Raw genomic sequence first — 15,312 nt, 5'->3', positions numbered from 1 at the left:
CAAAATTTTAAAAGCCTCTTTCATTTAAAAATCTGTTAAAGAAAAAGCATTTTTTTTAAAGATATGTATAAAATTTTTTTTATTTACATGTAAAAGATTTTTTTTCATTTGTAAAATTTGTAAAAAGCCTTAAAATATCAAGTGGTGGCTTTTATAGAAAACCTATAACTTTTGACTTTTGCCATAGGTGAAAAAGACACATTTTTTAAATTTTGCCTTAAAATATCAAGTGGTGGCTTTTATAGAAAACCTATAACTTTTGACTTTTGTCATAGGTGAAAAAGACACATTTTTTAAATTTTGCGTAGGACCGGCACTGACCAAGACACAACACACCTGCACCACACACACACAAACTCCTTAAGTCTATAGAACACGAGTGATCACCAAACTTCTTTTTCCTTAAGCTTTCAAGAAATAGATAATTTTTATACATAATCATGAGCGATCATCAAGATTTGATGTTACAGATCAAAGAACGTTTTCTAGAGTGACAATTCTGCTAACTATTAATAATGCAAACTTTTTATATGAGAAAATTATTTAAAACAATTAACAAAGACAAAGGAAAAAAAAAGTGGAAAAAACGGAAGTGTTACGCACGTAAGCCAACAATTTTAAGTTGGTGCAAGTCGATATATTGCCACTCAGGCACTCACTGCACCTTTCTCCAAAGCCAAAATCTAAAGTGAACTTTAATATATGTACCTACATATCTTCCCTTTTGTTTTAGTTTTAGTTTTTTTTTCTTACTTGTATTACACTTAGTTTAAGATATTAATTTCCATTCTGTTTTGAATGAAAAAGACTCATAGAAATATGAATTCCTAACATACATCTGGATCCGAAAAAAATCAATAGAAAAATAAAAAATTGGTATTGATCGATCTCTTTCCCGAAACAAACGAAAATCCTCAAAGAAACAGGATGATTACAGATTTTGCTAATTCTCACTCCAATTATTTGAATATGCCACTTTCCTCTAAATATTTAGATTTAATTGCCATTTTTTGTCACTTTAAAAACTATACATTTGTGATTTCTTTATATAAAATTACATACTTAATTAACAAAAACTAAAACCTAGAAAAAAATGGAATAGAAAAAAAATCTCATATTGTGTAAAATTGTGTTTTTAGATATAAAAAATAGCCTTTCAAAAACAATCTGTTATTACCTCATGAAGAAACACACAGCTTGTTAGTTATTTGTTTTACATTTTTTGGTTAATGATTTTATTGTGAATTTTTTTGGATGACATGAACACTCTTGGAGGAATGATAATTTCATAATGTTGAAAAAAACAAATTCCTAACGAGAACTTGTTAGTCTCCCATGCATAGATATTGGAATTCTTAACGTAACACATATATAAACAAATAATGTGATTTTATTTTCCAATATTTAAACAATTCTAAGTATAGTATTTTCTAAAAGAAGATCGAGGAATACATTAGATGGAAAATCAAAATGCCTATATATTGCCAATAGTATTCTATTATTTTCACGTAACTATACAAACTTCTTTTTTTGCAATATGCTTGTCCCAATCTCTTTTCAAGTAAAGGAGTAGAAGACAAATTCCTAAAAAGAGAGAAACAAAGTATCTGTTATTAGTTTCTACATGCATGGTATCATTTAAAATGTCGTTATTAATATTGAATATATCTCATCAAAAATAAAGTCTAGATATAAAGTAGTTGAGGGATTAATATCCATTTAACAAACAAGATTTATATAGAAGAAACGTAAATAGAACGAATTCTAAGAAAAAATATATATACTCTTAAAAAGGTCGTTTGATTTGTTGTTGTGGAAAAAAAAGAAAAAAGAAAATGTAGTTTGTTATCAAGGAACTTAAGTATAATAAGTAACATTTTTTTTGTCTTCAAGTAATATAATTCTATTTTAGATCAAATACTAAAAATGTATTCATTTGTATACGTAGAGAGGCGTGTGCAGTACCCACTACCCACCCAAATATGTGTAATTGTGTACATTAAAAGAACTTCTCAAATAAAAACCAGATTTTGTGGTCTAAAAGCTTTATAAATATAGCTCCTCACACAAAGCATAACCTTACTTCTTCTTCTTTCTCTCTCTTTCTCTCCCTTAACACGCACACACACAAACACAAGCTTATTACATACTCTCTTTGATGGCTGGAGGAGAGAAAAGGAAAGGACTTAGCAAATCTTGTGCCCTTCTCATAGTGATTGCTGGGATAGAGAGGTATGCATTCAAAGGAGTTGCATCAAACTTAGTGACATATCTAACTGATGTGGTGAAGATGAGCAATTCAAGAGCAGCGACAACTGTTAACACTTGGAGTGGCTTCACTTTCATGTTGCCTCTCTTTTCTGCCCCTTTCGCAGATTCTTGTTGGGACAGATTCTTCACCATCCTCGCTTCTTCTTCTCTCTACTTTGTGGTAATAATCCCTATATGCCAACGCTTTATCGGAAACCAACATTAAAAATGTTCATATACGATCTCTAATCAAATGGTCCATTTCCTTGCATGTCTCTAACATCTTCTCCTCTTATTTTCTCTATTCCCGTATATTTATCGGTTAAAAAAAATTGTTTACCCTTGTTTTTAGGAATTTCCTTTTTGGATAAAATATTGTAGAGTAATTCGAAGCAAATCAACCCAAGTTTTCAACGAGTCTTTCTGACTCATGTCCTAGAATTAGAGTTTGAAAGTTATTTTTCTCGAACTTGTTTGTTTATGTTGTGCTAATTTTTCATGTGACCGGACCCTCTTCTTTGTGCACTTTTATGAGGTCTATTTGCTTGAAAAATGGAACCTTTAGGACATAATCAAAAACGTTTCTTGAGGTGGTTCGGTACTAAGCATGTGAACATTTCGGTGGAATTACTTAATAAAAAAATGAAAACCAGCTTTCTCGCCGACTGTTTTCTAAACTTCCCTTTTAGAGTATGAGACGTTAATGGAATGGAGCACATATATGGTTGGTAAAGTTTGGTTCCATAATATGATACTGGGGATCTTATCAGAAATAGCTAAGCCTAGTGTATAATCAACTACAATAATGGAACTCGAATCATTCCTCACTAATCTTTAATCATTTATTCTCCATTAGTAAATCTTATACTATTTGCATATTTATTAAATAATGTAGGGAAAAATCATTACTGTAATCTGTAACCGATTTTTGTTATTTTGATTGTATTTACTATTTAGTATTATCATATAAAGATGGCATCTACAGAATGATTTTAAATTCATATTTTTGTTACTTACGCAAGTTACTAATTTTGGGCTTTTTGTTGGGTATTAAAAACAGGGCCTAGTAGGGCTGACATTTACGGCATATGCTAAGTCACGTTCCACTAGTAAAACCGTTTCTCTCTACTTCCTCTACACTTCACTTAGCCTCGTCGCTCTTGGCCTTGGCGTCTTAAATCCATCTCTTCAAGCCTTTGGTGCTGACCAGCTCGACCATGACCTTGACCACGAGCCATCCTCAGAGGACAAAGAAGTCAAATCGAACCGCAAGACTCAGTTTTTCCAATGGTGGTACTTTGGTGTCTGCGCCGGTAGTCTTCTAGGAGTCACCGTCATGGCTTACATCCAAGATACGTTTGGTTGGGTTCTCGGTTTTGCAATCCCAACCGGTTACATGTTGTTGTTGATCTTCTTGTTCTTGTGTGGCTGCGGGATTTATGTCTATGCTGATCCAGCAGGTCAAGACCTCAAAGCTAAACCGTTTCAAAGGATATTACACATTGTCAGAGAAAAAGTGTGGGGCAAAAATAAAATCACTCTTGTAAACAACCACGACTTGAATGCCATGGAGCTCGAGTAAGTCATCTCATATATATATATATATATATATATATATATATAATTACATTCAATGATGTGCACAATACGATTTTTGTAAGATGAATACCTCTAAGTTTATTGTTCTTGTTTTCTATATATAGGCTGCAAGATCAGAAGCCTTTATGTAACTGTAGCAACACTGAAGCTAACACTGCTACTACCAAGAGCTCACATGATGAAAAAAGCTGCAAAAACGGTTTCTCAGGGCTTGGAACCGCAAAGCTATTGCTTCGGCTTTTACCTATATGGACGATGCTTCTAATGTTTGCGGTCATATTCCAACAACCCGCCACCTTTTTCACAAAGCAAGGTATGACTATGAAGAGAAACATAGGACCAAACTTCAAAATCCCACCCGCAACACTACAAAGCACAATCACTTTATCCATAATCCTTCTTATGCCCTTATACGACAAAGTCTTGATACCGATCGCCAAGAAACTAACGAAGAACGAAAAGGGCATTTCTGTTATGGAAAGAATGGGGATTGGTATGTTTCTATCCATCATTGCCATTGTTATCGCGGCGTTAGTCGAAAGAAAAAGACTTAGGATAAGCAAAATGATGAAGACTTCGCCGGATCCGGATCCTATGAGCATATTGTGGCTCCTACCTCAATACATTCTATTGGGAATCTCGGACATTTTCACAGTTGTTGGAATGCAAGAGTTCTTCTACAGCGAGGTTCCCGTTAGCATGAGGACAATGGGATTTGCTTTGTACACGAGCGTTTTCGGCGTGGGGAGCTTTGTGAGTGCTGCGTTGATTTCGGTTATCGAGAGTTACACGAGCTCAAGAGGTGGAAAACATAACTGGTTTGCAGATGATATGTCGGAAGCTCGACTTGATAACTATTATTGGCTTTTGGCTTTCACTAGTGCTATTAGTTTCTTGATGTATATTATTATTTGCAAGCATTTTAAGAGTAGAAGTGATGATGATCAATGTGATGAACACTGTTAATAAACTAAAGAAACAGCTCTTTTCCAAAACTAGTTTACGATCGAATAAATAACACCATTATACTTAAACGAAGTAAAAGAAAAATCAATGTTTAGGAGTACAAGAGTGTTGTTAGCTCTGTTTTAATACTCTGTTTTGCTTTGAAAAGACAATTGTATTATTCAACTACTAAACCCAAACGCATAAAAGCCTATTTAAGTAAAAGGCTGGCCTAATACAAATTTGACCCATCTCTTCCAACAAGTAAATTGTAAAACTTTAGGGTTGTAAGACGACAATAATAATTAATAAAACAAATTAGGGTTTCATAAACAAAGAGCCACCAGGAGTGAAGGACAAATATGGAGAAAGATCAACGACACACTACAGTGATCAACTGATCATGACATCTCTGACACAGTTTCTCCTGACTTGCTGTTCGAGATCCTCTTGAGATTGCCTGCGAAGTCCGTGACAAGATGCGTTAGCGTTGTCATCCGCAGTCTAAGATTTCATAAGATCGTTCTCGTTACGTTCTTCGAAGCAGAAACAACAACGTCTTCTCTTAGCTTTCAGTGGAGTAGATAAAGAGAAAGGACACGAGAATTGGGTTTTCATCTTCTCATTGGACACGACACTCGACCTAGTTGCGTCCATATAGTTTGTTAAGTTTTGTCTACGGTGAAGAACAAATCATTGTAACCCTACCTTTAGTCAAATCGAGAAGAAGGGTTCTCAAAAGGTTCTTTGGATACGATCCTGTTGATGGTCAACATAAAGTATTTTGCGTGACCGAATCAATGTTTGATACCGGTACGCGAGTTGCAGCTAGTTATCAACATCAAATGCTTACACTGGAATCATCTCATCAAAATTCGTGGAGAAAAATGGAGTGTAGCATTCCTCACCGACCTCATTCTGAAGGTCTTTGTACCAATGTGGTTTTGTATTATTATGCGCACATGGGCAATAATTGTATGGAACCTAGCTTAGTGAGATTTGACGTGAGATCTGAAAGTTTTGATTTTCTCACTCAACTACCTGTGGAGGTTCGAAACTGTCTTAAATCTTCAAACTTGATCAGCTACAAAGGGAACGTAGCCTTAGCCACTCGAACGTCGTTCTATTCATTTAATCTGTGGGTCTTGGAGGATTTCAAGAAACAGCAATGGCTCCAGGTACATTTATCTGCTATTCTCGTTGTAAATGAACGAACAATAACAATTACTACTATATTCTCGTTGTAGAAGGACTAGCAGATAAATGTGAATGAACGAACAATAACAATTAGTCAAATAAGAATAAACCTGAATTGTAAATAAATTACTAACTAATTCCATTATTGTGGCTGACCATAACTCTCATACTTCCATGTGTTCATAAACTCGGTGAAGTGTGAAGGTGGAGAATTAACGCCTTTGATCACTTTGTACTCTCTCCACCACTTCATGAAACTGCTGTCCTCCAAGAAAATCTCCGGCGAAACCTCACGTTTCTCGATCATCCCCCACACGTATGCCTCAAACCTCTCGAGTTTTCCGGTTAATACCGCTCTCTCCTCACTTGGCATCCCCACTTGTGTCTCTAGCTGATTGGTAACAATCAACGATTCCTCAACTTCAGCCCAAAAGCAAGAATCAAACGTTAAAAGATCACTCAAATCTCTCTTTTTGCACCTAACCGTTTTAATATCTTCCGCCTCGAACCATTTCTCGAGCATAACATTATGGCGTGACCTTCCTAAGGTTCGGTAGTCTTTACGACCGTCGAGGTAATATTCAGCAATGTCGAGCGGTTCGATCATTCGTCTGTAGTTGTTCCCCGCAAAGAGACACCGTGTCTTGAGAATAGATTTTTCACTCTGAGGCTTCTTCTCAACTTCTTCAACCATTGATATCCAGAACTCATTTAACTCTTTCTTCCTCTTCTCAAGATCTATATCAACAGATGAAACCACTCTAGCCTTGTACCGATCGTAGTAACCAATCTTGTTCATCTTGCTCATCTTTTTGTACCACTCTATATGCATCAGTGATATCTTCATGTCGTTTAGTTTCTTCAGCTGATCAAAACGCAGCTTCTTCCTAATTCCACGTTCCTCCATTCGATCGACAACATCATCGATCATCAGTCTCGAATCCGTCATTAAGGACTGGTCCAGACGCTCTAGGATTCCACCGTAGTCTCTCCAGTCTACTCGACCATCCGTGTTATCACCAACCAGCAACTCCAAGACCGACTCAGGGTCCTCGAAGCAAATACATTCGGAATCAAAACAGATCAAGAAAGTTCCAAAAGGCTTGAACAAATCGGCCTGGATGGCCTGAGTTTGTGCAGCTTCAGCCACATGAAGGAAACATGCATTCCTCAGGGAATTCTCAAGAATCTGCTGAAGAGAAGCGTCTCCGATTAGAGGCGAGCCGAACGTGATGCATAAAGGGCGTTTTAGCTTTGGATCGATCGTTTCAAGAAGCCACAACGTAAAGAGAGATGCCACAGATCCTCCTAAAGCAGCTCCAGTGATGATCACCGGTTTCTCAAGCTTGAGCAACCCCAGCAACTGCACAACACATATACTATAACTTTTTCGAGATTTTGTTTTCTCATGGATGTCTGAAAAACTCATGGTAATTTCTATAAATGTCTATGCACAACCTATATTAAGAAATTGCAAGACATATATGTTTATGGAAACACAACTAACTTTCAAGATTCTTAATTTGTCTAAACCTTTTTCATAAAGTTGTTAGAAACCCAAAACAATACTAAACAAATTCTGAAGAGAGAGAGTGTCACAAAAACTATATATTGAGTGGAAGTAAAAAGAAGTTACCTTAGATTTGAGTTCAGGGAGATTTTGATAAAAGGCAGAGGCAAAGAGCTCAAAGGAAGGTGTGTGAACAGAGAAGGAGGAGATCTTCTCGGAGCAGAGGAAATGAAACGGGTTGTTTTCATGTTCTGAGCCAGAAAGACGTGTAAGACCATTGCTGTTTCTGCGAATCGGTGGCGCCCCAAAGACTACAAATGTGGTTTTGGCGTCAGGGTAAATCTTGACACCTAGACCTGAATCTTGATTCGAATTGGTTGATTCATGAATATGGGAGATCTTACTCCATGAGCTTTGTAAGAGACCGGACCTCAACACAAGCTTCCCAAGCTCGAAACCCTTTCTATAACCAGGAAAGCTTTTTTTAGTCAATGTCCAAAAAAGGAAAAAAAAAACAAGATTTTCAAGAAAACTGTTGAGCTGTGCAAAGAGAGCTGAGAAGAAGAAAAAAACAAAAGAGCAAACAGAGAAAAAAAAAATGTAAAGGACAACAAAAAAACAAAGAAAATGATTTAGGACAAGAAGTTGAGCAAAGGAAAGATGAAAAGAGTAATCGTTAGTACTTACAATGAAGAAGAATTCATAGCATGAGCTGGAACAGATCTGTGGAGAAGCCAAAAGACTTGTTTGGACGAGTTATATCGATCTATTCGAATTTTTTTTGTATACAAATAACTGTCTAGTATTTGATTTAACTAATTTATATTCTGAAAATGAGACAAATATATAAATGTCAGAAAATGAGAGAGTCCATCTACTTATTTTGACAATATACTTATTATTTTCATGATAATTATATAAAAAATGTATTTTTAAAAAGTCAAATCAAACAGTAAACGATTCCTCTTTGTTTCTTTGCCACGAAGACATGTAAAAGCGAAGACCAGTTCAGCATATGATTCCGATATTTTTTAGTTGAAAACAAGTGTGAATACTAAACACAGTTGCATTTCCTCTTTCTTTCTTTTTTTTGACTTTGATGCTAAGGCCATATTTATCGAGATAACAGATGAGATAATCTTAGGCCTTTTAAAAATGAGATTAAATAAATAGTGGACTTTAGATCAGGCTTTTTGATCTTATTCTAGATCAGTTTTTGGGTCTGATCTTGTGAGACGTATCTCACTCGGATGGGAAAGAATTTTTTTCCCTTCGTTTCATTTTCATTTTCTTCATTCGCGAAATCTAGGTTTTTCTTCTTCTTCTCTCCCAAAAACCGAAACGGCGAAACGCCGACAGATTTGTGTACTCATCACCATCGTCCCCGATTCCGGTGTGTTCCGGCCATTAAAACACCAATTTAACCGATCTTTTCGTCTCCTCGTCTCCTTGTCTCCTTGTCTCCTCGTGTCCACCGATCTCGTTGTCTCCACTGTCTCCTCTGTCTCGCCAAGTCAACCGATCTCTTTGTCTCCTCGTCTTCTCTGTCTCCTCTGTCTCCTCCGGCTTTATAGACAAGGTAAGCTCCAGCGATTTAAACCTAATCTCATCTCTGAATTAGGTTTCGATTTTGGGGAAAAATTGATTTGTGTGTTATAAACCTAATCGAAACACTCATTCATGTAGTTGCTTATCATTTTATAGGGTTTCGATAGGCTTAAATAAAATCGAAACACTCATTCATGTTATAGGGTTTCGATTTTATGTGTTATACACCTAATCTCATTTCGTGTGTTGTATTGAAAATCAACCTTAATAGATTTGTATGAGTGAATTCTAATCGTTTTTGTCCTCTAATTGAATTCAACTTTACACCCATAAACATTAATCGATTTTGGTTTGTTTTTGGTTTGTTTATGAGGCATGTAGGTGAGGTTAAGGAGGGCAAATTAAATCGGACCACCATCAACAACATTCCTTACTCGCAAGTGAAAGGTAAGTCAAATGGTTTGTTTGTGTCTGAGTTTAATGATTTGTGTTGAATTATGAATCGGATGTGTCCAAATTACTTGATTTAACTTCAAAAACTGATAGGATATTGGTAACGAAACTGAACTTTAGTTGTGTAGTAACTGATTATTAAGAGATTTTAAGTGATTGTAGTTGCCTTTAAAGTGTTGGTTGCTTGGTTATTGTGATGGTGATTGCGATGGTCTATGTTAGTTGTTTAGTTGTGATAGTGTAGACTTTAGTTGTGTAGTAACTGATTATTAAGAGATTTTAAGTGATTGTAGTTGCCTTTAAAGTGTTGGTTGCTTGGTTATTGTGATGGTGATTGCGATGGTCTATGTTAGTTGTTTAGTTGTGATAGTGTAGACTTTAGTTGTGTAGTAACTGATTATTAAGAGATTTTAAGTGATTGTAGTTGCCTTTAAAGTGTTGGTTGCTTGGTTATTGTGATGGTGATTGCGATGGTCTATGTTAGTTGTTTAGTTGTGATAGTGTAGACTTTAGTTGTGTAGTAACTGATTATTAAGAGATTTTAAGTGATTGTAGTTGCCTTTAAAGTGTTGGTTGCTTGGTTATTGTGATGGTGATTGCGATGGTCTATGTTAGTTGTTTAGTTGTGATAGTGTAGACTATAGTTGTGTAGTAACTGATTATTAAGAGATTTTAAGTAATTATAGTTGCCTTTAAAGTGTTGGTTGCTTGGTTATTGTGATGGTGATTGCGATGGTCCATGTTAGTTGTTTAGTTGTGATAGTGTAGACTATAGTTGTAAAATGAGTTCAATGCTTTAACGAAACCAAACCTTTTTTGGTTTTTATTATTTAAAACACTAAATCTCCTTTATTTACTTCTGATTTGACTGAAGTAGGTAATGGGTATTTAGAATTAAAATTCTCTAACGACACAAAACTTTGAATTAAATGATCTTCTTAACTTCTCTATATTATCCAATCTCATTTCCTTCTTTCTTACCAATCTCTAAGAACTTTCCAATAATCTCTCTTCCTCACCTTCTTCCGTTTTAATTCTGCTTGCTATGGAATCAAATAATACTCCTAACAGTCAGTCTCAATCCTACTTTAGTCTTCTAAACTTCCCATACGACAGCTTTGCTCCCAATGTAAACATTGATTCCTCTCAAATCCCTTCTTTTAGTTCACAAACTAGTTCACAGTCGAGTCAACCTCCTAGTCAAACAGAAGAGACAACAAAACAGCATAGGGAGAGAAGGATATGGTCCGCACAAGATGACTTAGTCCTAATAAGCGCCTGGTTAAACACATCGAAGGATGCAATTGTTGGGAATGATCAACCGTATGGGTCCTTTTGGAAGCGCATTGGTGAATATTATGCAACAAGTGATCATGTCCTTGGTGGTGGTGAACCAAGGCTCCCTGATCATTGTAGACAACGATGGCAAAAAATCAGCAGGGAAGTTAGTAAGTTCTGTGGAGCATACGCAGAGGCAAAGGGTGAGAAATCTAGTGGCATGAATGATGTGGATATTCTGCAGAATGCTCACCAACTATACACTAAGCTGTACAAGAGGAAGTTTGGTTTGGAGTATGCTTGGAATGTGCTTCGTTATGAACAGAAATGGATTAATTTAGAGCCTATGAACCCCACTCCAAAGACAACCAGCTCTAACAAAAGAAAAGCCGATGATGCTGCACCATCTTCAGGGTCTGTTGTGGGTGAGCACGAGAGCAAGCCTGCTGGAATAAAGACAATGAAAAAATCAAGGAACAAAAGTAAAGAGAAGGCTGCACCATCGACAGAGTTTAGTCACATGTGGGATATCAAAAAGAAGGATTTAGAGGGCATGAAAGAACTTCAAAAGATGTCCATTCTTGACACTCTCATTGCCAAGAAAGAAACGCTAGATGAAGATGAAAAAGCTCTAAAGAAGAAGCTAATGGCTGAACTGTTTTAGCTCTAGTTTATGTTTGTTTTAAACCTAGTTTATGTTGTTTTAAGTATGTTTGTCTTATGTTTGTCTTATGTTTGTCTTATGTTTGTTCTAAGTATGTTTGTCTTTTGTTTTAACTCTAGTATATGGTTTTAATGAATCGGCTTGTGTTCTAAGTATGTTTATGTTTCACAAGTTTTTGTAATGACTCGTCTTATGTTTAATTAATCGATGTGTTTTCGTTTGCTTCCGAATGGTGAACCCGTGATCGGATTATTGTTTAGGCTTGGTATTTGGTTTTTTGTTTAGGCTTGGTATTTGGATTTTTGTTTAGGCTTGATATTTTGATTTCTAGTTTTAAAGTCACCTGTATTTCTTATCTTTGTTTGGATTTTAGTTACAAAGACAGAGTCACAAGAATTTTATTTAGTTTGTCCGATTGTTCACATGCACCAAGTTAACACTCACATGCACCAAGTTCACAAGAAATAAGTTCACAAGAATTTGTCTCTTCTCTCTTTTGTTCACCTTCTCTCTTTTACTCATCTTATTGAAAATCAAACCATTTTCTTTCTCTAACCAAAGACATTTTCTTTCTCAACCCTGTTATGACAATATGATTGTCGAAGATGAACGAGATTCATACACACTCTATGACGAACAAGAATTCCAACAAGAAGATGGAACTGGAACTACTCCGGATCTTACCTTTTCAGTAACTATGTCTTCAAATCTTGAGGGTTTAGGTGATGGCCATACAATAATTCGTGATAAACAAGCACATCGCAAATTAAAGGAAGATTTGATTGAGAATATTTGGAATAAATTTGGACATTAATCTATGTATTAATTAAATAAAATGTTTGTCTTGTTTAATTAATTAAGTAATATGTTTGTTTGTTTTTTTAAAAATAAAAATTTGGTATTGTATTTTGAATTTTAGTTTAAGTTTTTTGAGTTTGCAATTAAAATGTTATTTTCTAAATTATTATAATTGTAATATGTTTAAGAATATTATATTATTAAATCTTAAGATCTTACACATGTTCTCCTAATAACTAACTTTTTAACAAAAGTTCTTAACTACTGATCTTACTTTATTTTTACAATATTTATATTTTAAGAACACCCTAAATTGATCTCCCTAAGTAAGTAACATTAGAACGATAGAAGAAGTAAAAACCTCATTAACGATTTGTTTCGTGTCGGCTCACAGGTTAACGTAGAATATATAGTAAAATAATAAAATACTCATAAGTTTCCTTTATTTTAAACCAATTTTAGTCATTACCAAAATAGTACCAAAGTAACTTTTAGAAACATCCCCTGAATAGGTCTTCTTGCTCGTAAAGGCAATAATTTTCAAACAATCCCCGAACATGTGCATGACAGGCTCGAAATAAGGCCCAAATAAGATCTGCAACTAGCTAGAACTTGACCCAATCCATAAAGCTTCTCAGTTCTCATCTCCTCCAAGGCTCCAACCAAATTTAATCTTGTAGTTTCATATTCCCGATACAAGAATTTTTCTAGTCCGAAGGCTATTTTTGTTTTCCGCTGGCTCAAGTTGTATTAATATATCTTTCCATATTATAATATCAGATGAAAGAAAAACAAGAATATAATAATATGATTTTCAAACTTTATTTTTTTCTATTTTTTAAATTCAATACAAAACAAATTCAGAAAATCTTTAATTCAAAGGAGAAAGGTTTTTTCTTGATATATATATTCTACATTCCGTAAACAAACATCGAACTCAACATTACTAAAACAAAAATAAACACATTACAAACTTATAGTAATAAAAACCTCATAGATTTAATTATTGCCTGTCACATTGACGACCATATCGCGTCATGTATTAAAAACCTTCAAGGACATTTGGGTTTGCCGCCATGTGTCTTCATATTGGCGTAACAAGATCCACACTTCTCTTTATTACCGTACGTACCAGGGGGCACGCAGTTGCAGCGGTTGCAGCACGTGACGCACGCTCTCATACATACGTTCTTCCTCGAGTGTTGCCCACACCTTGTCCCACATAAAGGCACGCAATCTAGACCGTCCAATATTAGTTCAGCGATACATCTATAATCTAATCAACGGGCGATATATATCATTACAATACTTTTAATATATAAACAAATGATTTACCTATACGAGTTCTTACGGGAGGTGGTGTCGGAGGTTTGACCGGTGGTGTCGGTGGTTTAACTGGTGGTGCCGTGGGTGGTTTAACCGGTGGCGTTGGTGGTTTGTACGTAGGTGGTTGGACCGGTGGGGTTGTTGTGGGAGGTTTAACCGTTGGCGTTGGGGGTTTGTACGTTGGTGGTTGGACCGGCGGTGGTTTAACCGGTGACGTCGTGGGTGGTTTAACCGGTGAAGTTGGCGGTTTGTACGTAGGAGGTTGGACCGACGGTGGTTTAACTGGTGGCGTTGGGGGTTTGTACGTGGGTGGTTGTACCGGCGGTGGTTTAACTGGTGGCGTTGGGGGTTTGTACGTAGGTGGTACAACCGGCGGTGATTTGATCGGAGGAGTTAGAACCGGAGATTTCGTTGGTGTAACCGGAGTGGTTGGAGGTTTGACCGGGGTTTTTGTAGTTGGTGGTTTTATAGGAGTAGTCGGCAGTGTAGGTGGTTTGAACGATGGCGTCGGAGGTTTGATAGCCGGGATTGGCGATGGAGGAGTTGGCGTTGGTAAAGAAACCTACAAAATTACAAACATATATATACCAAAATTAACTTCATTCACGATGGTTAATTAAAAGTTTAGTTAAACCGATAAATAAAAACGTAGTTATACCTTGGATTCCTCATTCGAAGCAGCAAAAACAACCTGCTCGGTGATTAATCAAAATACTTAATTAGTTGCAATGTCAAAAAAAAAACGTAATACACATACTACTACTTAGTATTTCGTAGTCTTTAACACTAGATAGAATTGAAAAGAGTAATATACACTTTATGTTCAAAAGTAAAGAGTAACTTACATTGGTAAAGACATGGAGAAAGATAAAGACCCAAAGAAGTGAGAGAGCCATTTTTGTGGGAGATGAGAAAAGTGGTGAAGTCACACTATGAAGACCAATGGCCTTTTCTGCTATATATAGAAGTTCCTTATTTCTTAAATTTATACTATTACAATTTATCAGTATTATCCATAATAGATATTTATTTAAATGCGTGGTAAGTATTAGGTTCAGAGCAGTTATTATATATGCATGCCAGCTTTGGACCTTCACTATTACAGCAGTACATCATAATTTCTCAGAGCTCGAGGAACAAAAATATCAGATTCCCAAAAGGGATTACTATAGATAATACATGAAAATCGCCGCTTTATTCGTACATCATCAACTTGGAATACTTTATCAGTAAAATAATTAAATTTTAACTCTATGGACTTTTTGGTGATATGTTTGAGGGGAAAACGGTCAAAATCAATCCGGATTATTTGTGAAACGTTTTTACATACTTAAATTATGGTATCATGCAATTATCAATCTGAACAAACTAAAATTTCAAATTTCCTACCTAAATTTTATTAAATTAGCCGATTTCAATATGTCCGTAAACGGTATTACGTCGTTTTGGTAGCTTAAATAAAATCAAAAAAGGTTGCTACTACCAGGATTCGAACCCACGTTAACCTAGCCCATCGTTTGTATAACGTAACCACTCGGATAGAGTGATTTCCTTGGGATTGATTAACAACGATGTCATATATTGGCTTCCGTAAATCTTCTTTTTCTAATGCAAACAAATAGAATAATTCAAGATAATTTAAATATTAATTCAAATAAAAATGAAAGGGAATCATATATTTATTTTGAATGATGTAGAAAGATTACCTTATTTTTGAAATCTTATCTAAAATTAATTTTGAAAT

General features: G+C 35.6%; 4 protein-coding genes across 4 annotated transcripts; 2 read left to right on the top strand and 2 right to left on the bottom strand.

Annotated features, from left to right (window-relative positions):
* Nucleotides 1-1,812: 1,812 nt before the first annotated feature.
* LOC104705767 (protein NRT1/ PTR FAMILY 5.8) lies at nt 1,813-4,844 on the top strand. The gene is made up of 3 exons (XM_010421838.3): nt 1,813-2,431; nt 3,311-3,828; nt 3,954-4,844. Exons 1-3 carry the CDS (start codon nt 2,159-2,161, stop codon nt 4,813-4,815), a joined length of 1,653 nt encoding a protein of 550 aa, XP_010420140.1. The 5' UTR covers nt 1,813-2,158; the 3' UTR covers nt 4,816-4,844.
* A 1,157-nt stretch (nt 4,845-6,001) lies between these two features.
* LOC104705766 (senescence-associated carboxylesterase 101-like) lies at nt 6,002-8,581 on the bottom strand. The gene is made up of 3 exons (XM_010421837.3): nt 8,189-8,581; nt 7,628-7,964; nt 6,002-7,354 (listed from the first exon to the last, which is right to left on the bottom strand). Exons 1-3 carry the CDS (start codon nt 8,203-8,205, stop codon nt 6,134-6,136), a joined length of 1,575 nt encoding a protein of 524 aa, XP_010420139.1. The 5' UTR covers nt 8,206-8,581; the 3' UTR covers nt 6,002-6,133.
* A 1,966-nt stretch (nt 8,582-10,547) lies between these two features.
* On the top strand, nt 10,548-11,444 carry LOC104709138 (uncharacterized). The gene is made up of 2 exons (XM_087461417.1): nt 10,548-10,946; nt 11,025-11,444. The coding sequence occupies exons 1-2, from the start codon at nt 10,548-10,550 to the stop codon at nt 11,442-11,444; spliced, it is 819 nt and encodes a 272-aa protein (XP_087317543.1).
* Nucleotides 11,445-13,101: 1,657 nt separating this feature from the next.
* On the bottom strand, nt 13,102-14,606 carry LOC104709137 (gibberellin-regulated protein 14-like). Its single transcript, XM_087463487.1, has 4 exons — nt 14,414-14,606; nt 14,227-14,259; nt 13,578-14,130; nt 13,102-13,479 (listed from the first exon to the last, which is right to left on the bottom strand). Exons 1-4 carry the CDS (start codon nt 14,462-14,464, stop codon nt 13,295-13,297), a joined length of 822 nt encoding a protein of 273 aa, XP_087319613.1. The 5' UTR covers nt 14,465-14,606; the 3' UTR covers nt 13,102-13,294.
* Between the last annotated feature and the right edge of the window lie 706 nt (nt 14,607-15,312).

Source organism: Camelina sativa, chromosome 8 (genome assembly GCF_030686135.1).
Source record: "Camelina sativa cultivar CO46 ecotype springtype chromosome 8, ASM3068613v1".
Lineage (NCBI taxonomy): Eukaryota > Viridiplantae > Streptophyta > Magnoliopsida > Brassicales > Brassicaceae > Camelina > Camelina sativa.
This window is presented reverse-complemented; position numbering and strand designations above follow the sequence as displayed.